At 39.8% G+C, this 21,502-nt stretch overlaps 1 protein-coding gene across 2 annotated transcripts in view; it reads right to left on the minus strand.

The window, feature by feature from the left end:
* The window catches only part of glra4a (glycine receptor, alpha 4a), a 54,626-nt gene extending 33,388 nt beyond the window's left edge, over positions 1-21,238 (minus strand). The window contains exon 1 of one of the 2 annotated variants that reach the window (XM_023271075.3): positions 20,791-21,238. In XM_023271075.3, coding sequence (XP_023126843.1) covers positions 20,791-20,858 — 68 coding nt within the window. In that variant the 5' untranslated portion in view covers positions 20,859-21,238. The remainder of the gene's footprint in view (positions 1-20,790) is intronic. The other variant, XM_023271076.3, reaches the window with a different exon arrangement.
* Positions 21,239-21,502: the final 264 nt, after the last annotated feature.

Genomic DNA, 21,502 nt, shown 5'->3' on the forward strand with positions numbered 1-21,502 from the left:
GTCATGATGGTTTTGCAAATGCATCTTGCCATGCACTCACATACATCATCACTGATATATCCCAGAGTCATTGGGTGTTTTGGGTCAGACACTCTCACCCGGGAGACCCAGCTGAGGCTGATCAGACCCTGACTTGTGCTTGAGTAGTAGCTGTCTACAGCTCACTTCTCCTCTACAACAGCCATCTTTAGGCCTTCTTGGTGGCCTAGGCACTGTACTTGATGGTCAGTTGTGTTTTTTTGTTTTTCACTGCCTTGCAGAGGGCCTGAGCAGCAATTTCTCTGCAGCCCACTCCAGTGAACAGTGAACAGGCACCATATCCTCAAACCTTGCCCATGGCACCTTTCTACCAGGTCTTTGTACCTGGTTTGCATCCTCAATGATTCTGACTGTAGAACTATGTCTGGTCAGAGTGCAATGAGCTCTGGTGCTTTGAGCCTCTCTCCAGCCTTAACAATGGAGATGGTCGATCGTGCTGGTTGGTGCTGTTTGTAATGAAAGATAGCCAAGCAAATGGTGTCAGCCACTGTCCTCACCACCTGGAGTTGGCACTAAAGATAGCAGTCTTCTCGCAGAGCTTTCTGTAAAGGTGCTCCAGTGTTCCTCTTCTGGTCAGGAGCACATCGTGCACCAACTAAACAGGGAAGTTGGTGTTTAGCGCAGCTTAACTTTGACCAAGATATCCTCATTTTGTTCACAATCATTGCAGTTGAATTCCCACTGCTTCCCACAGAATAGGAGGCACATGTCTGTTCAGTTTCCTGTACAGACATGCATAAATATCAAGCATCTTAAACATCACAGGTCAATGAGAGTGCTACAATTTAACCATGTATGCTTTGTGTAGGCTACATTGCACATTGCACAGGAACTGTCAACAGTGATCATGAGAAGACTGTAGCTCTGTGTCTTTGCCTTCATTTTTTTTTAGTCTGATAAGGTCTCAGCCACTGCTTGTGATTATGTGCTATGCCCTAAATATAAATAAATGTAAAATTACCCAATAAAATAGGTTAATTTTTATATAACTCACTCTTCAAATTGCATTAAGGATTAACATGAGGCATAATTAAGGGCTTGGCTGCTTTGACTGACAGGTGGGTGGACAGTCCATGGCCCAGAGACCTTTGCACAGCCCTCCTCAACTCCACTCATGCTGAACTTCCTTGCTCATCCTTTTCATTAGCCAGGAGTCAGGCGAAGTCTGCACTGTCAAGACAGAGATGGCAGTAGCCCCCTTCAGTAAACCTACAGATGATGTCACATAATGTTTTTCTACTTTTATACAGTTAGCGGGTGCCGCCCACTGCGACCAACAGACTCAAAAAAACAACAGTACAACATGGTAAACGTGAGAGAAGTAAAAGACTTCTACAAACATCTTCTTGCTTTTGGGAGTCACAGCCACCTTACAGCCAACCATGTTTGTTGTGATAAAGCTGAAGCACAAACTGTAGCCGATCTTAAATACATGAAACAAAATGAAGTAAAAGCTCACAGTGAACATTTCCATACTTGTCTGCAATATAACTTTAACAAGTTGCTGGAACCTGAATTTAAAGAATGATCCACAGAAACACATTGCTCAGGATAGAAATCACTTTATACGGTGTTATAGTGACAACAGGAGACAGTTACTGCCTCCTTAAATATATATGTGTGGATGATCGAGGAGTTATGATACTTGGTAAGCTCAACACATACTAGCCTTGAAGAGAGGTCCCTGTTGTATTTAGTCCTTCTGTCCATCATTATAAAGCTACAGATGCTATCAAATGCACTTTCTCAGCTATACCCTCCAGTCATCACTGACATTTGAATCAATAGTGACTCAACCAAGGCTTTCAACTACAGCCCCCCCTCCAACTGACCATTAGCGTTGAATTTTGAATAAAAAAATCTGCATTTATTTGTGTATGAATAGTTCAGCCTTTACTTCCCGTTGGCTGTCCCCAAAGGTAAATCAAACAAACTAAAGGTTTCCAACAGTGGAAGATAAAATGGCAATCTCTGATAAACCTGAGGAACTGACCTTGCCCCCCAAGGGAGATGAATCTAACAGAGAACCTCGTCAGACCTACCCATCCTCCCAGATGCTTCTTCTAGTCACTCTGTATTCAGACCACCTTTTTCACATCTGAGATCTGATATCAGTGCGGATTGCCTCCTGTCAGTCTCTGTGAAACAGAGCTAGCAGGATTTCTGATAAAGAGAAGGAACGATACTGACTGCAAAAAATTGCTTTGATGTGTCTGCTTAGGGGCTTAAAACGGACCGTGGCTTTGTCCTCATACATAATACAGCTCAGAGACTGACACAGCACAAATACAGTACCGTGTGTATATATATATATATATATATATATATATATAAAAAAAAAAAAATAAAAGTTATGTTGTCATTAAGCTAAACATCATCAAAGCAGGACACATGCCTCTCACATCCTCTCCATGTACTGTTTCCAAGGCAGTGAAATGCTGAGATTAGAGAGGAAAGACAGGATTTCCTGATGCACCTGAACTTTAATGGTAACTGCACGGCATTATGAAGTGTGTGCATGTGTGCATATGTGCAGTTTTAGCATATGAAAAGAGGGTTTCATCAGCTGTGCATGCCTCCACATGTTGGGCTCTTCATTGCCCCACACCCCTCCTATCATCCTCAAGATTTAAAAGCCACTGGGAAATCTCTCCAGCTGGATTCCAGCAGACTACAGGCCAATAGTGTACAGTGAACATGTAATTAGAAGCTGTATACTGCTTTACTGCGATGATTAATGTCTTCCATTTGCTGCTGCACCTATATGAATATGGATACAAGTGTCAGCTTCCATCAGTCTCAGTATAAATCACATCCTCTGATAGCATATGCTTGTTTTCCTGTCATCTCCAGCTCATTTCCAGCTAACATAATCTTCTCTTATTAGCCATTTGCTAACCGCTTTAAACCGCTTATGCAATGGCGTTTTCCCCTTTACATGGTATGAGGTCTTGTTCAGTCCACAATTCTGGCTTCCCCATAAGCAGTGAAGTAAGCTTTGAAAACCCTCTCATTTGACCCCAGGGACCAACACTATAGTCCCTGCTTTAAAAAAGAAACATAAGAAAGCTGACGGTCAGCACATGAGTCACTGTGTGGTTGCCAAATCATGGTCCACCTGTGCCTTAAACAAAAGCAAAAAGCCTACTGGGGTTTTCCTGTCAATCAGTGTATATTGAAGTAAGATTTCAGCCCAGAAGAGGTAAAGCAGGTTGTCATACAAAACAGCGTGCTCATAAAATCACAAGGTAAATCCAGGCACACAAAGACAATCACTGCACTCTACATGACCCATATTTTGGACATGATACTAAAGAGGAAGGAAGTTCTAGGCACTGCCGCTGGCCTGTTTCGCTTGATCAAGCTGCTGGCTGGAACCAACAGCGTCCCCACAAAGCCACCATGGAGCTGGGTCTACCGGGGATTTTCTGAATCAGAATGAAGGCAGCCTAGCAATGCTTTGTGAAATGCAAGTTTTCATTTCAGTTATGCTGGTAATTTAGAATTTTAGTTTGACTGAAGGTAGAACTTCGTTTTTACCCTTTAATGTCTTCAAAATCTTTTTACTGCACTGTTTGAGGTCTTTATGGTTGCATTTGTGCCCACAGAAAGAAATATACTGAACAGGTCTGCAAGGATAGACTGTATTGTGACACTTATGGAGGAAAATGTCATATTAACCATGAAAACATCACTTTTTCCATTCAAGACAATTACTGTAACTGAGCAACACTGAATCCTGAAATATATTCTGTTGTTTTCTGCTGTTTTAATCTTTGCACATATTTTAATTCCTTTTATCACTGCTAAGAAGTTCATGTCTTTGTCAAGCGATATAATTATTCTGCAAATAATCATGAACAGGAGATATTTATGATGCACTTTTATGTGTTTCCTAAGGTGAAAACCCCATGCTGCCTTTTTTGTCGTTATTGTAACTGAAAACAGGGTTTAATGAATAAAAAATAAACTTCAGCCATATCTTTAAATGTTCTATGTAAATGTAAATTGTTCTAACTAGCTACCACAGCCAGGCAGCAGTTAATGTTAATAAGCCAGTGTAGCTTCCCAACCCCAGAGCACCTAAAAATGCAAGCCCTTGAATTTTTTAACAGTTAACACAGTAAACACACTTTCCAAAAAACACAGTATAGTGTGTTTGGAATGAAACAATACTGTTTTAATGTGCACTGATGTTTATTGACTAAAATCAAAGAATTGAAAGGCAAGACATTTAATAGATGTTCTCTATGAAGGGGGAAAGTTGTAGCTTTTATTTTGTATTAAAAATGAGCCAGTATTTATTTTTTTGTTTTCAATATATTATTGCTTGTATCCCTAAAACTGCAAGACCAGTGGTTACTGTTGTTAGTCAGCAGAGGTTATTTCGGATAAAATGTAGGTTATTGCAGGTAAAATGGATGAAATTGGTTTCAGAAAATTGTGATGATATTACAGTGCTTCGAGTAAATCTGAGAATAATAAGGCATAAGGCATAGCTGTTTTTCAGGTGAAACTTTTAGAAATCCCAGCTGAATCTAATGGCTAAAGTCAAAACTCTTAATGGTTCTGTATGCGACACTCAGAGCCACTGGATATCACTAGAGCACCAACATCTCAGACCAAAATAAACTGGTGTGGTAGCTATGATTACCCCATCCTCCCATGTTTTATGTGCAACTAGAAAAGTTATGTGCACAAGAACAAACAAAAACTAGTCCAGTCACCATCATTCTCCCATCATAAAATACAAAGAATGACTCCAAACTAAAGATCCACTCAAGTTCATGCAACCCAGTTTTCACTAAATTGCATTCCTATGCAGCTAAACTGTGAAGTCAGTGACATTTTGAAAGAACTCTTTTTGCTGGAATTTTGTTTGTAAAGAATTACAATTCAATGTATCTTTCCTATCTATTTTATTGCTTTACTGTTAGTCATTTTCAGCAACCAGATGAAAGTCTGTTTGCTGCGTTTATTCTAAAACAGGTTCTTTAAAATGAAACTGTGAATGGAGTTTCTACCTGTGTGTCATCAACACAGGTAGAAATAATTGCTTTTAATTGCCCCCTGGGTACAAATAAAGTTTTCTGAATCTGGATAAGTGTGGGATGCATGGACCCGAGCTGAACTGTGTGTTGAAATGAACACACATCACTCAATGTCACTCTCACTCTGTTTCAAAAGGAGGGGCTTATATGTACTGACGTGCACTAACATACACACACAGCCATGAAAAAACAAAGGGCGGAAAAGCTCAAATTGCAACACACACACACACACACACACTTTATCTACACACAGGAGATTGTTGTTTGTCACTATAGCAATGCTATGTTTATGTTCAACATCTCGCATATTCCACCTTTAACACGTAGAGTTCCAAAACTTACTTACGATGGCGAGAGTCAGCACTTTCTGGAGTTTTGGATCTCTGTTTTATGGTACCTGAATGAACTCAATGCTCTGATGAAGGTTATTCAGAATGATTTAAAATTTCCAGAACAAGCATTCAACTAAATGGACCATGAGGCGAGATTGTTGAATTAAATGATAAAAGGTATTTAGAGCAACAGAATGCTAATTTGTCATTCTTTAGTGTGTCTGTCTGTGCCATTAGTCAAAACATTCACTTTCTGTTCAAACATAGTGTAGTAGAAGCTTTCACTGCGACTGACTTCACAACAGTCTCAGTAAACATGTCCGTAACGGCAGAAAACAGATGGTAGGTATAAATGTCTCCTTTCTCACAGATTTTTAAAAACCCACAGGCGAGACAGACACTGGCTCGCTGAGATTCCCTCAGAGGCTCCAGTCCAAGACACAACTCAGGCACGGCTCCATTTGCTTTGTGCACTTTTTCCAGGGTGATGTCTTATTCACAAGAGCCTCTTGGGCTGCTGGACATGCATTGCATGTCTCGCAGCTTTTCCAAAGAACAAAGGCATGTGGCTATGGTAATCCTTTAGCCTGTTAAGAAAAAACAAGTTCAGACAGACGATGAACTAATCCCCTTTGACATACACTTTTGTGCTTTCTTCATGTCTTCCTATCAGGTGGACTTAATTGCTCCGTTGTATGAGAGAGAAGCAAACCCCTTCATATTGGATTAAACTTTTAGGTGTAATGTGACTTTCAATGCAGACACAAGGAAAAATAAAGAGAATCTTCCGGGTATTAGTGAAGGAATAAAGAACAGCATAACCCTGTGCCTTCATGTGACACATTTATTGAGCGTACCTCCCAGTTATTGAAAAGAAAACATTTCTCAACCAAAGCGAACCACAGGATTTGACACACTATTACAGGAAACAATGTGGGCGTCTTGTGGGGACGGACAGAAAAATGGAGGGAGTCTCAGTGGTCAGGCAGCAAGGTAACAGAAAGAATACATCCAGGACTCGCACTGAGTCTGTTGAACACGATTAAGAGATGTGTCTGCAGCCCGTTATGGATGGTTAGGAAGCTCTGGGCTGACTGTGTGGTCTGAGATAACCAAGGTGCATAATTGTGAGCATAACCAGGTACAAATCATCATGACAATCTTTGGAAAATCCAGCCAGACATCAATGTCATGTCCCCCAAAGAGCCCTAATAGAATATTAGAGGACGTTTCCCTTGACTCGGACATCATCAATTGTTTGTAGCCAATGTGACTCCCAAAGTTGACATCATGACGGTCTCTGAAATACGAGCTTACCTTGAAATGACCAATGCTAAGTGGCTTTGAATGAATTCCACTGGCATTACAGTATTACTTGCTTATGACCAAAGAAGCTTATTTTGCTGGTAAACACAAAGTAGGTTCTGTTTATTCTATATCTTATATGTGGCAATAACAATATGTTCGTGTTCCAGAACCAGCTGCGTAGCTTCTCAATTGACAGACAGTGGAAAATTTAAGTATATGAGCAAAGACACATATTTTTTAACTTGATAAACTTCCTTGTGAAAGGTTGGAAGAATTCCTTGATCTTGTTTTGCCATTGGAATTTTTAAATTATGTAGATTAACATATTAACTCTGGATGAGCTTCCACTGAATGTCAGATTGGATTTGTGCATATTTTCTCGTGCTTCCTGAGAAATTCAGTCTGGTTCGGGCTTAAAATTTCGATATTAATATGAAACTTTAAATGCAACTCTTGATTAATAAAGTAGTAAATATATTAGTTGTCCAAAGAGAAGTTTAGACAACCATCAGCCTGACTCCACTCACTCACATGATTTCACAAACTAACATGACCTTGTCCTTTAAGGGAAAGATAAATGATTGACAGGCAGTGATTGAATCCAGGAAAGGGGAAAGAGTTCATTAAAGGTCTAGGATAGACTATAATGGACTCACTATAGACTATACTTTCAGAGTCTGAACATTTTGCACGAAGCCCATCATATCTCTAATATGTTTGTTTCCATTTAAGAGGTTTTAAACAAAGATGTCCTGCTTCTGTCCCAGCTTTCCGCCCACATGTTGAGCTCTTCGTAACTAAAATCTGTACACAGCACTATTAAGCACATTTGAATCAGCTAAGCATGGTGGAAGGAACTGTCTCTTTTTACAGTGAGATTATTGTGCTAGTCTTAAATAACCCAGAAAATTCCTGTCAGCAGTATTTGCTCTGTAAATGAATAAACTCACGAGGTTTAATAAATTGGTTCAAAAAGATACATATAAAGCAGTCTTTGTCCAACATGAGGCTTAATCGCTGTCTCTGTGCTGGGAATCCTCAAAGACATTGATTATTTCCCCCCACTTAAATGACAGTGAAATAATAAGACTGCGAGGACCAAAAATATCTACACCAAAATAAGGTTTATTCTCCAGGACGTCTCAGCAATTATTTTGAAAAAGCCTCCTTGGTAGAGCCACAGTCAAAGCTGTATTTATTCTCTTTGTGAAGCTATGCACCGATACAACCTAGAATATCCTTGAGATTAGCGACAACACCTTTCAAAACTGTTGTGTTCTCCTCTTCAGGAAACTTTCCCTTAAACTTGAGTACACAGTGCTATCATTACAGTTCAATACTGTACTTCACCTGTCAAGGACAACTAGTCATCTCATTAATGTGGGGAGAAAAGAATGAGTGTGCCAGTGATGCAGAGGTCGGAGCACGAGGGATTTGTGAAAGTACATGATCTGTGGTGTTTACCCTTGAAGCAGCTTTGCACTCTGTATTAAAGAGTCACCTGCAGGCCACTTATGGCAAACAGACCACTTATATCACAAAGTGTCAGATAATGGACACCTACTGTGTGGCTATCCATCAGCACAGAGGAGTGTTTTCTCTGAAAACTGCCCCTATAGACCGTATTGAATCTGAATACAGAATACCCGCAGACATCAAAGCATCTGTTGCTTACTGCAGATAAAACTGTGGTTAGTGCTACTGCGTGTAATTTGATTCTTCCTATGGTGTTTGAGAGCTAAGGTGAGCCCAAACGTCAGGCGGTAATTCTTTCAGTGTGTGGTGGAATTACACAGGCTCCTGCATTGTGGATGCAGACCACCCTCATTTGACGCTACTCTTACTGCCATTGTGTTATCTGACAAACACAGCTGTAATCCCCCTCTACCACGCTCTCAACCCCCTTTACTACCTGACAGATTCGGCTTCGCTGGTCATGCGTGACTTCGGCTGTAAAATGTAAAACGGACTAAGAGGAGCAATTTGTTTTGGTTTGTATTTTAACGTGTACCTTTACTTTCCCCAAAACATCACAGTGACACAATATATCTGGTGCAAGATTTGATTGATTAGTTAATTCCTTGTTACTCCTCTATAGCAGTAAACTCAGTATCTTTGGTTCAAGAAAAAAGGCATTTAAGGACGTCACCTTGGCCTTTGGAAACACAGATCAACATTTTATTTAATTTTATGTATTTTATAGGCCAAACATATTACTATGGATAAATAAACAATGGAAATAATCATGAGCTGCAGCCCTACATATCACTGTATGTATGTTACAAATTTAGATTCACTCCAAACCAGCCGAAATTACTGCAATACAAACTAATGGTTTATGCTGAGGTGTAAATTCTGCTTAGAGTTAACGATTAATATGTGTAGCATGCTCTACTATTGTTGGCTGTAGTCTGTAATATTTAGCTGATAAATCACAGCCCTATGTAATTACTGATTGATTACAGCCTGGTCATTCTAAATGGCTCAGTTGATGAGATTTTGATTCAATTACAAAGCAGCTCTTCAGTTTGACTCCACTGGCCACTGTTTCGTTTTGTCCAATACCGTGTTACGAGGTCTGGGTTTCTGAGACTACACTATTCCTTTGCTCGGAAAGCGAGGTTTAATCAGCATGGACCTTATGGTCAGAAATAATGACATGATGGAGGGTTTCATAATGGGCCCCCACTTCATGTTCCTAATTGCAGAGAACATGATGACCTACAGTGGTGAACCTCAGAGCCAAAGTGCTGCTCTAGTCAATAAGTGGCCATTTTAATCTGCCAGGGCCAGAGAAGAAGAGTGGAGAGGTCCACTTAATTGCATTACCTTACCACTGTGTCACATATTTTGTTACCTAGATACTCAGGAGAAAAGCGCTGCATGCTGCAAGGTTGTGGTTTGTGCACAGAGTGAAAGACGCTAAAACAAAGAAGCACACGTGTTTGTAGGCACAATTGTAGTTTTATAGCACTGATGAGGCCACCTGAAGGCTGCACACCCACAGTTCCTCTACCTCAGCTGTCTGTCTGTCCTCCCTCTTCCAGCCGGAGAAAATAAATTCATTTTTGCCAGTACCTGTGACACCAGCAAGTGCTGAACAGTCCTCTTCCAAACTGTCAGTCTGACTGTGGAGTTGGGCCACTCTCAGCATTAATAAGAGACAAGTGCAGAGACTGTACTGGGGAGTGTTCTTCAGGTACACAAATAAATCATTTGTCGTGTTTAATTATTAAACCACGTAAGAAGCACAAGTTTAAACACAAACATTTGACTGTATTCCATGCATTAATCCCATAAAAACTCATCTCTGTGTATCAGAGTTAAATAACCTACCTAAAAATTATCCTTTCATGCCTTACAATCAGATATGACTCTAAACCGCTGTTTACTGTAACATGTGCAGATCTATGAAGTCTCCTTCTCTCTGCTTGCTGCAGCTCAAGCACACCAGCTCACCTATGACTCTGCTGTTCAAGCTAGAAGTCGGTTCTAGGGAGAATATCCAAGGCCTCACCTGCTTATTTCACTCACATCGTTTCTTCCAGCATATATTTTTTTTTAAAAAGAAAAAAAAACACCATATGGACAAGAAAACAAGGTAAAAAACTTGAATTTCCCAGTAGAGGGCTTTAATAATTTATGGACACGTGCTGTTGTCTATAGAGAGAATTGCATTTGTATTATTTTGCTTTCTCTAAGAATGAATTGCACTGTTGGTTTAGTTGGTTAGCTTTTGTTGAAAGTATCGCCGCAATTTTAGATCTTTTTGCAGTGTTAATTATTTGCAAAACTTTTTGAATTAGTTTTTATTTAGTCATTTCTGCATGTGCAACAACCTAAAAACCCAACAGCATATTATGACCTCACAAACGGTACCAAATATGTGTTTCTGTCCACCAAATGAAAATAAAATATTCTCTCCTTTTTAGCTCTGTTTGGGTCTCCATCAACTCCTGAAGAAACTGGCTCTTTAGCTGGTAAATATTTCATTCCACTACGTGCTAACTCTGTGTATTTACTCTTTGGTGCTGGGAAAGTAACAAAGGTCACACTGGGTTTATCCTAGGTTTTTGAGTCGAAGCTGCTGCCAACAATAATTACAATGATGAATGTGGGCTGCACAATTAAAACAAAGGGCTGAAAGATGGTGTAAAGTTCCATAAACCTGAAGGTAACTGCAGAATTCAGTGGTCATCCTTCATGAATTTGTTACATGAGAGTCCTTTAATATTATTAGTGACTATTTCACCATTCTAATAATATAGATGCATGCCTGAAAGATTTTTAGTGGTTCCCTCCTTGAAAAATAGACAATGTTGCGTTTACAGTAATTCTCTTTCAGCTCAGCATTAGTTGGCTGCATATCTTCAGAGATTAAGAGTTTACCCTGAGCTGATGCGCATCAGTTACACTTCATGATGCATTTATTATTCAGTGGCTTTGGGTTTTGATTTCAGCTGGCAGCAAAGGCATGTCACAAATAGATGGTTTAGTGTGAAGTGGAAAACACACAGACTCATTTCTCATCCAGAACGGAAAATGACACTTTTAAGATGTCAGTGATTGTAGCCTCTTAAATCATGGTGGGATTTTTAACAGGAGAAAGGACGATAAAGATAATTGGCATATTTCAGGAGATGAACTCGCCGAGGATGAAACCGCAGTTTTTATCCTCCAGCATGAGGATGTCAGTGAAACCGACTGTGTGTTAAGATGCAGCAAAGGAGGCTGTTATGTACATTTCATGTAGCAGAAGCAGGGAGAGGTCGTATGGGGTGTGATGGAAATGGGCAGAAAACAATCAGTCACAACCGTCAGCCTGAGGTGTCAGACGAACACCGAAGGCCCTGACAGCGAGGGACCATCAGTTAGCTGTCACCTCCACCATAAATCCACACACAAATCTAATGCCCACTGAAGCAATGGGCAGCTCTGTGTCAGACACCGCTTTTTTTCTTTTTCTTTTTTTTTTTTTTTAGATTAGACTGTGTGGTATGTATCTGCACAGCTCCCTTCTTTTTATTAACAGTTGTTCCACACAAATGTTCAATTAGCTTAGAGTATATGTTAGAATGACTTTATTCCAGTTGCGCAGACAGTTTCTATGTAAAATTAAACCTGAATCCAGACATTCCTCTGAGAACCAGCAGAATAAATAACTTGTTTTGAAGTTGTTTTTTTTTTTTTTTTTTTTTTTTTTTACAAGCTACAATTAAATCTTCCCAATATTCTCAATGGAATTTAAAGCGTACCAGCGCAAAAACATAAACTCTTTGTTTACCGTTTGATGAATTTTCTTTGTGTCCCCTGTCTTCATATTTCATTGATAAGTATACGACTATTGTTCGTGGTGGGGGCGGCTGTGGAGAGCAAACCGTCTGTTCGACTCTTGTCTCCAGCTTGGCTCTCATTTTTTAGTCATTAACTCACGTAAACATCCCATCTGTTCTCCTTTCACGCTTCCTTTTTGCCAGCACTCCTTGCTGCTCAAGTCTGTGTATCAACTAAGTGTGCGGGGATTTCCTTTGTTTTTAGAAAGAAGAAGAGACGTGGCAGTGTCTGACAGTCCAACTCAAGGTGAAATCACTGATGGACTCAATTAATCTTTTTTTTTCTCCACTGGCATGGAAAACCCTACATCTGAGTACTTCATTATCCATTGTTTCATATACTTAGGTTTCAGTTTCAGTGGGTTCATAAAGGTGTGTAAAAGTTTCCACATCCTTTTATTCCCCCCAGTTGTCAGGCATTTTCTCGCCCAAGTTTTATTTTGGACAGCTAGTGGGTTGTGAAATGTTTAAAATGAAGGCACACAATCTTTGCAGTCCTCCTCTCTCGACTGTTTACTAGCCTCCAGATATTACTCTGCTAGTGCAGATACTTCCGTACCAGCTGGGAGTACCATCAGAATTTAATTAAAAGCTATCACAGAAAGATTGTGTCCTCAGCTTTTGAAGTTTCAATTGGCTAAATTGTGTTTACTTCTTTCCAGAGTGTTCCCTGTGATGAACAGTTTTCCTATTGTTAAACAGGTGTTTGTGAAAGGGCTAAGGGAGAAAACACCGCTTTCTCATAGAAGCAAATTGAACAGGACATTTTAAGTACATGCTTCATCTTTCAGAAGCCTTTGTTTTACATTTAGAGTTTGATGATCCATCTTGATGCAAAATGAGTCCAACAGCAGCGTAAGTTCTTTATCAACAACTTTAAGGCCCAGTCACACCAGAATGTGGCACTGTGATCTTCATCTGCGTGCCTTTAATACTGATGTGGTTGTAGAAGCTTGGTGTCACAGGCGGCTCTCAGAGTTGAGTTGATGAACAGACGTGCTAACGGCTAAGATATGAACCAGCCAGAAACATGCCTGTCCCAGTCCATCCAAGCTTGGTACTAGCGTTTAGTTCTCAGTTGCAAAATGTTCATACAATAAGGAGTGAAAACTAGGGCTGGAACGATTCCTCGAGTTATTTGAGTAATTTGATTACTAAAATTCCTCAAGGCAAAATTCTCTGAATCGAGGCTTCGTTTAATCCACTACATATCAGACCTGAGGAAACTAACTGGCAGACCGCAGTCTGAGTCCGGACCCAGACTTCATCCTGTACGGACCTATAATCAATAAATTAGAAGGGGATTTTAAGTTTGACAGGGCGCTTCTATTTTAACCGGCGCAGCTTTTCTAGTGTTTATAGCATTTAGCAGATCAGAGGACTGAACTATGAAGCCAGTTTAACATAGTCAGGCTTTCTGTGTATAAATCAGCTTGTCAAAAACTAAAACCTCAGTCAGAGTTAACAGGTATGAAGGTGGTCATCAACTTTCTTTGATACCTCAGACTTTCTGCTTCAAACTCGTCCACACGAACAGGAGCGTTTAACGCATCATTTGACTCGTTTTCTGCACAAAATGAAACTATCCTGTTCAGCTGCTTCAGTCAACAGGTTGTTTTAATGGAAAATAATGAGGAACATAAAAATCCATGATGGTAAAAAGCTGCGACTGGAAATTATGTAAGACAGGAATGCTGGTAGAAAACCATTAAACGTGCGTTAATATATTTATTTTACCAGTCAATGCAGCTGATTATTTCTAACAGACAGCTGCACAATAAAACTATCACGATTCATGTATTCAAACATGATATTGTATTGAAGTGCATGTAGGTCTGACACTGTTTCATAATGAAGGAAATCAGTGTAATTTGTGGCTAAATCACAGTGAAACTAATGTTACAGACTGAATATTCTCTGTAATAAATACTAATAAACTGATCATTTATTTGTGTTTTATCAGCTGCAGTACCAGCAGTTTAAACGGACCAAACATATTGAAGTGAAGTCATTGCATTGCCCGGGAATCGAACCCAGGCCTCCCACGTAGCAAGTGAGAATTGTACCACTGAACCACCGATGCCTAAACTACATGTGTACAATACACCGCAGATGTCCACCCGTGTTCCGTCAGGACGGTTATTTCTGTTGCACAGCACACTCACTTCCGCTTTTGATGCTGTAAAGCATGCCAAGTGCGTAATCTGATTACTTGATTAATCACCAGAATAATCGATAGAATACTCAATTACTAAAATAACCTATAGCTGCACCCCGAGTGAAAACCTCTGTGAGCGTAAATATCATTTATCTCTGTTGGTAATGAGCTGATAAGTGTGCACAGTATATTCAAAAGACATTTGTCTCTAAATCATTCTGGTGCAGTTTATACTGTGACAGAGGAAGGTCATATGAAAAGTGGATGCTCCATTTGACAATTCATGACCTCATTTGGTCTTTGTGGCTCCATCAGAGTTCAGTGTCCCAACAATTTGCTTTTGGCCAATCTTGGTAAGGCTGAATAAGACATTGCACAGATTTATTACATAGATTTAAAGACCCCCCACTGGTTAAAATCTAGCTACCTTGTAAACATGTCCATGTTTTGGTTTTTATACGCTAGACGACACATCATTGGCAAAATAAGCATTCAACACCATGACTGAGCGTTTCCACCTTGAAGCTGCAGTGTATAGATGACAGGCTTGACTGCAGGGCTTTCATACATAAGAAACCTCAGGAACCAATCCTGTCGGCTTGCAGGGGGAGATTTTTCATTTCACTATCCTACTTTGGCATTGTTTTACAACTCAACCAACATTACTGAATTACTCCAATATAAAAGTGTGCCATTGTGTAGGGTAAAAGGGTTTCACAGTGTTTGAGAAGAGAGGTAGGTGAGCTGGTGTGCTTGAGGAGGAGTGGAGAGGCAGGCAAAGTCTGCATATTCTAGAAGAAGCAAAGATGTCGAGTTACATCTACGCCGTATCGTTGCAGGAAGGGATTATTTTCATGAGGAAAACAGTTTTTAAGGGTTTAATCAATGATTGGAGAGGAACTTTAAATGCTTGGATGACTGGGCTTGGCAAAATACAAAACGATTTGAGCCAATTTAATCGTTTACCAGTCATTTTAACCACCTCATCACTGGAGGAATGATGTGGCTGCTGCTTGTATTCTGCTAAAACTGCAACCATTTGTTCACCAGCACTTTAGATGCGGAAACGGTTTCCTGACAGACATCATTTGGTTCAAAACACTCACACCATTTCACACTGGCTACACTGACTGCTAAACCATCTTTCTCTTCTTGTGTTTCACACCCTCTGACATGCAATTTTTGACAAAAAGAAAAAAGCACAACCTGGAAGCAAAAACACGACTAAGATGCTACAGCCTGATAAAGTCTGACAATCGCTGTATGCAGCTGATTTATGGCATGAATACAACCTGAAATAATGCATTGTATGTCCCAACATGTCAAAAAAATGTTGAGTTTCATGCTGACAGAAGAAACTGTTCAGAGTTCAAGAAAAAAGAACCTGAAACTGAAAATAATCTATTCTTGGTGTAAAGTGTAGATTTATGAACACTGTTGCCAACGAGATTCTAAAAGGAATTTTTTTCCGTGTTTCTCAGGTTTGACATTTATCGTTGCTCATTCATGTGAATATTTTTCTTTTATTTAACAAAACTGTAGTAGCTCAGTGGTGTATACATCATTTTAATTGGGCCAGTTACTCGTGGGGACACAAGAAAACTTCCCACCGAATAAATAAATGGACCAAGAAATGCAAATCTGCAGGAGTTTTTTTTAGAAGTGTTCAGATTAGGCTTTTCCTGCAAACCCACTGACAGTATATTCAAACTTTTCCACATTTAAAACCAAATGTGAGAAACAGAATGTGTCAGCAGTGCAGTGAAGAGTCTAAAAGTAAAAAATAACTTGCCTTGTTATATCCCTAACTGGGTTAGTGCTTTTGCTAATGTTCATCTCCAAAGATGCCACTCACAGAAATTGTTTTTTTTTCAGTGATTCTGCTGCTGACCTATTTTCTAAATATGAAAATGAAGTTTATAATCAAGTATGGTCATTATCTAATTCAATTAACGCATTGCATTTAAGAGGGAGAGACGCTCTGCCTCCCCCACAACTACCTCTCCCTCTCATATATGCACACAAACAATAATCAGGCTTGTGAGTTCCCAGCTCTATCTGATGACAAGACCTATTCTCTGATATTTTCAGTTCTGACTCATGATCTTTCACTGACTGGAGGCAAGGACAGCAGGGAGCCTTGGTGCGATTCTCTGCCCTTCACTTCAATGCAATCCACTTCGGCTCACTCTCAATTTGCCAATGAACAGAAACACAGCAGATGACCGGAGAACGTTGATGGACGCGTCCGCACAATTTGCGTGTCCACTGTTGTGATGTTCACATGCTGTCGAAGTCTGCATGTGTGATAGTTTTGGATTCATAAAACGGCTTATTAAAACAACCTCTTTCCTTTTCTATTGAACATCCAACTGTGAGCAAATGCATATTGCACAACTTGAGCTCTGTCAGATAATGACATCACACACCAGATGGGGGAGCAAACTGCAAATCAGAGCTGACAATATGATAAGTCACTAGTCTTAATATTTTCCTATTTCAATTCTGGTGTTAGTAGGATTGTAGCAAACTACACTGTAATAAAAAAAACAAAAGCTGTGACAACCTGGCAGCAACGGTGTCAAATAAAACATAAAAAGAAACGATGGGATATTGTAATTTACACATACTGCAAAGACTGTGAAAATAACAGCAAATATTTGTCAAATAATGATATTTTTAAATAAATTAAGCAGTAAAACGGTTTAAGTTTATGTTCACGCGTTGTAGAGAAGCACAATACTTTTTGGAAAAATACACATTTGTATGTGTACATAATGCACAGTTTTGACCTGTTTTGTTTGTTTTACAGTCAACATCTACATGAATGTATGTTTTTGTGATTATACTAGATATTATCTGTAATTTTCCAAAATTGAGAAAATCTTTCAAATAACGCTTACAAATAATATACCATTTTAAAAATATTTACTATTCATAATATTTTTGGTCTGATTTGAATACAGTAAAAATTATAATGTTATGGTCCAATGTTGTAGAAGAATGAATTACCATTTGTAACAAGATAGTTTTTTTGTAAAATAACAGATAATTGTTTTGAAAAATTACATTAAACTGTTAAAATCTTTCATTTTTTATAGTGTAGATGCTGCATTTTTTTCCCCTAACCTTTAATTAAAAGTTCTTGTTGGGCTGATGTGTGCGGTGCCTAAAAGGCCTTTTTCACAGCCGACATTGTAACTTGTCCTCGAACAGGTGTTCGTAATAAAATTGACAATGGTGCTGTTCTATTCAAGCATCTCAGTAAATCGTGACAGCATGACAGCAAGCCAACATGAATAGTACCAGGATTCTGAAACTGAAGCAGCTGAATGGAACGCAGCCATCATTTAGTTTGCTATTTACATCTGTGACATGTTCAAACGTCCTGAGAGAAAATGTCTATTAAGTTTATAACATCAAAAGTTTAGAAGCTATGGATGGCCTGTGTCGGTTCTTTATATGAAAAACACCAAACTGAACATTTATTACATTTATTAATAAATAACCTTTGATACAACTGTACATCTCAAAATGAAGTACAGATCTTGAAAAATAATGACTGAACAACCTGAACCAACTTCTATACATTTTAACAATACCAAAATCTCGAAAAATGTAAAGAATTGGACACTTCTACATTTTTTTTCTGTCTTATATCACTCCCCTTGTATGCCCTGCTGCTTAATGGGAGAACTCAACTGCAGCTTGTCCTGCCAGTGTTCTGAATCATGGCCTGAATGGTGTCAGGGTCGTTCTCAAACACATTTCAGGTGCTCATTGGCGAGTCTGGAATGATATTTAGTTTGGATTGTGTTCATACTTGAGAAAGCTTTTTCCTCTCTGTGTCACTTTCTTTTTCTTTTTTGTCTGTCCTCTCGTCTGTCCCTCACCTCTCAATTGTTTGATCACAGAGCAGCGACGTTTACCGCCTGCAATGTAGAGACTTCATTGGCTGAGTGGCGTCATGTGGGATGGTTGAACTCGTACGTAATTGGTCTGTGTGCTTCCTAAGCTGATAACCAATGCTGTAAACGCCGGAAAAGCTGCGCCGGTAAAATAGAAGCAACCTTTCAAATTTAAAATCCTGTTACAATTTACTAATTACAGGTCTGGATCCGGACTGCTGTCCACCAGTTAGTGACCCCTGTCCTAAAGGATCCACAGCTATCATCCCCAGGAAACTCTTACAGGTCCTGCATCCATTCCACAGTGGGCCTCAACTGTTTTGGTGGCATGACAGGGACCTAGCCTCTATTAGGCAGGTGGTTTTAGTGTTATGGCAGATGGATGTAGTCATGCTGAGATAATTGGATAATTAATCAATTAATGGTTAAAATTACTTTTTTTAAAAAACAAAAATGTCCAAAATTAATGGTTTGTATTCTCTTTGGGATGAAAATTATTTTAGTTTTATTTTTTACACAGATTATTCAAATATAATTAACTAATAAATTCTAAAATCATTTGACGCTGCCCTGTTAATATTTTTTTTCAATATTTATTATCAAGATTTGTTGAACAAGAATGGTGTTGAATTTAACTGATAACGCTGAACTGGGAGAATGTGAACAAAATAGACCATTTCAGCTCGTTTGAACAACATCTGTGAACACTGCAGTGACTCAACACATGAATTAACATAAATCAACAACTTTGCAATTGAAATGTATTTAGGTTTTTATTTTTCCCTTGGAAAAAATCAACTGCAATGCCCGACAAGCAAATGAGCTGGGTGGCAGAATAGGTTCAGGAAACCAGAAAGATTCAAGTTTTCATGAACTGAATCCGAATAGACCTGAAGTGCAAGACACAACACTATCTCTTTTTCACACCCATACTTTGACACATGCACATCTCCAAACCTTTTATAGCCATCACTCTTTCAGAGCATGATATGAACTTTGTTATTATTACACCTTTCTCGCCTGTTTCTCATTTCCTCTCGTTGACAACTATCCAGTCCGAAGCGTATCATATCCATCCAGCTTGAGCACCATTTTTACATGACAATCTTTTTTTTCACATCTCTTTCAACACTTCCTGTCTCTCATATCCACCATTCCCTTTCCTCCTCCTCATCTTCTCTTTCCTATCTGAACCATTTCTCTCCATCTACCAGCACCATTCTCCACTTTACTAATCTCCCCTCTGCCTGCAGCTAAATGAATCACCCTCTCAATTTCTTGCTCGCATTTCTCTCCATCCCAGGTTGCTCCATTCCCATTTTCACCTTCCATCATTCCCCCTCAATGTGTCCACACCTTCCTCAGATTCTGCCTGTCTTTTACACCTACCCTGCTTCCTTAATCCTTTCCTTTTCCTTCTCGCCTCTCCTCCCTCCCAATCCCTACCTACGTGGTGAGCAGAAAAGCTGGTAGGAGAGCATATAATTTCTCAGAGGAGGTGCTGTCAGTTGACTGCTCTCCAGGCTAAGAGCTGCTCTCTCGCCCCTGGGTTCACGGAGTCACGGCTCTGTTCCGCTCCAGGATTATGCAGATCTTAATTCCCGACCTGCCACCTGAGGGTGGCAGGGCATGAAATAAGGAAAGGGTTCACTGCAAATAAAAGTTTTTGCCACCAAGAGGGGGAGAGAGGGAGGAAGAGTGCAGGGAGGTATGAGAAGGAGGAAGGAGAGCCTGATTGTGAGTGGATGGAAGCAAGAAATATGAGGTGCGTTGGATCAACAGCAAGTAAGAGGGAATTAGAAAAGGGAGGGATGGGAGGTTTTCTCTGTAATCAAGCACAATGAACACACACTAACTGGTCCTGTCACATTTTTTAAAAATATTGAATCCGCTCTGCACAGGTACACTATTTCTTGTTTGTTTTTCTCGAAACATGAATGCAGATTTTTAATCTGGATTGCCTCTTTGAGGGTGGATCACATGTTGTTAAGCTGCTAATCACACCACGAATATCACATCTAACACCTGGAGTCTTAACGTTGTCATTTAAAGTCTATACAAAGCCACAAATCAAACCTGCAATGCAACCGGGAAATCCACAGGTAGTTTGCGACCAGGGCAGGTTTTCTCTGTGCACTTAAGGACATGGTTTGGTATTTAATGTCTTTTTCTCCCATGACAAATTCTGCACGTTGGCTTATTACTGATTTTATCTTAGCTGGCAGTTTACAAACTGCGACCACGATACCAAATCGTAGTTTTCCAGTTCGTGACGTGTTTGCTCTGTGCGTAAAAAGCTGTGCGTATTTTTTGCGTAATTGTGCCAACGTCGGCTCGTTGGCCCTCTTTGAGAGAGGTAATTTTTCTCACTATTCTTTCTTTAAAAATACAACGGCATTTAAGATTCGTGCGATTCATTAGTTGAAGATAATCTGACATTCTACGTTCGCACCAGCATTAGGATGGTTTGCGTACACTGGAAGTTCATCCACAGAGCCACATCAACTGATCAAGTTAAAAAGTCAGTAAAACGACACATGTAATGTAGACAGACAGTAGCGTCGATTCAAACCGCGGAAAAGTTTACGTAGACCAGCTGATGAGAGAGGAAATAACTCACATAAACACAGAGAGCGAATAATAAATACCAGTGCGCCTCACCTGATAAAGCCTCCTTGGAAAAAGCAGAAAGACAAGACATACAAAATCCGAATGACCTGTGGGAGCATCCTCTGGCTCAAAATCTCTCCCCACTCCCACTGAATAACTTGCACAAATAATTTCGGGAATCAGCAAATCCACTGAGCAGCTTGTGAGACTGGGTTAGAGGAGGAAGGCATCGTCTCTCTCAGTGATCCAAGCTTGTCTTTGGGGAAACTTCTCCCCCTCCCACCAAGTCCAGAGGGCTGCACACATCCACACAGCAGGCTCTGCTTCAGGCGGCTGGACGGCGCTGGTCAGTCTGTCAGTGTGTTGGTGCTTGTGTTCATGGGGAGTGTCGGTTTGCGTGTCTGTGTGTGTGTGTGTCTGTTTTTTTTTTTTCGCCTCCTATTTCTCTGTATTTCCCTCCCTCGCTCCAAAAAATTTAAAAGGGGTGAAGATTTAAAGGAACAGTAGCTTTTGTTTTGATGGCTGCCTCATGTGTAATTAGCCCTAATTAGGATGGCTGCGATGGTGAGCGAAATTGCAGTGTTGGATGCACGCTGGTGGTTGATGGCTAATCTGGAGTGAAACTCTAATATAAAATTCAGTCAGGAAATGGAGGATGAGGTCCTCAGATGCAGTGCAGCCTGTGTAGAGCTTGTAGAATGGAGTGGAAATGGTGTTGACAGTTTTTAACGCATACAGTTTTTGGGTTTTTTGTTTTTTTCCT

This window comes from Amphiprion ocellaris, chromosome 13 (genome assembly GCF_022539595.1).
Source record: "Amphiprion ocellaris isolate individual 3 ecotype Okinawa chromosome 13, ASM2253959v1, whole genome shotgun sequence".
Taxonomy (NCBI): Eukaryota; Metazoa; Chordata; class Actinopteri; family Pomacentridae; genus Amphiprion; species Amphiprion ocellaris.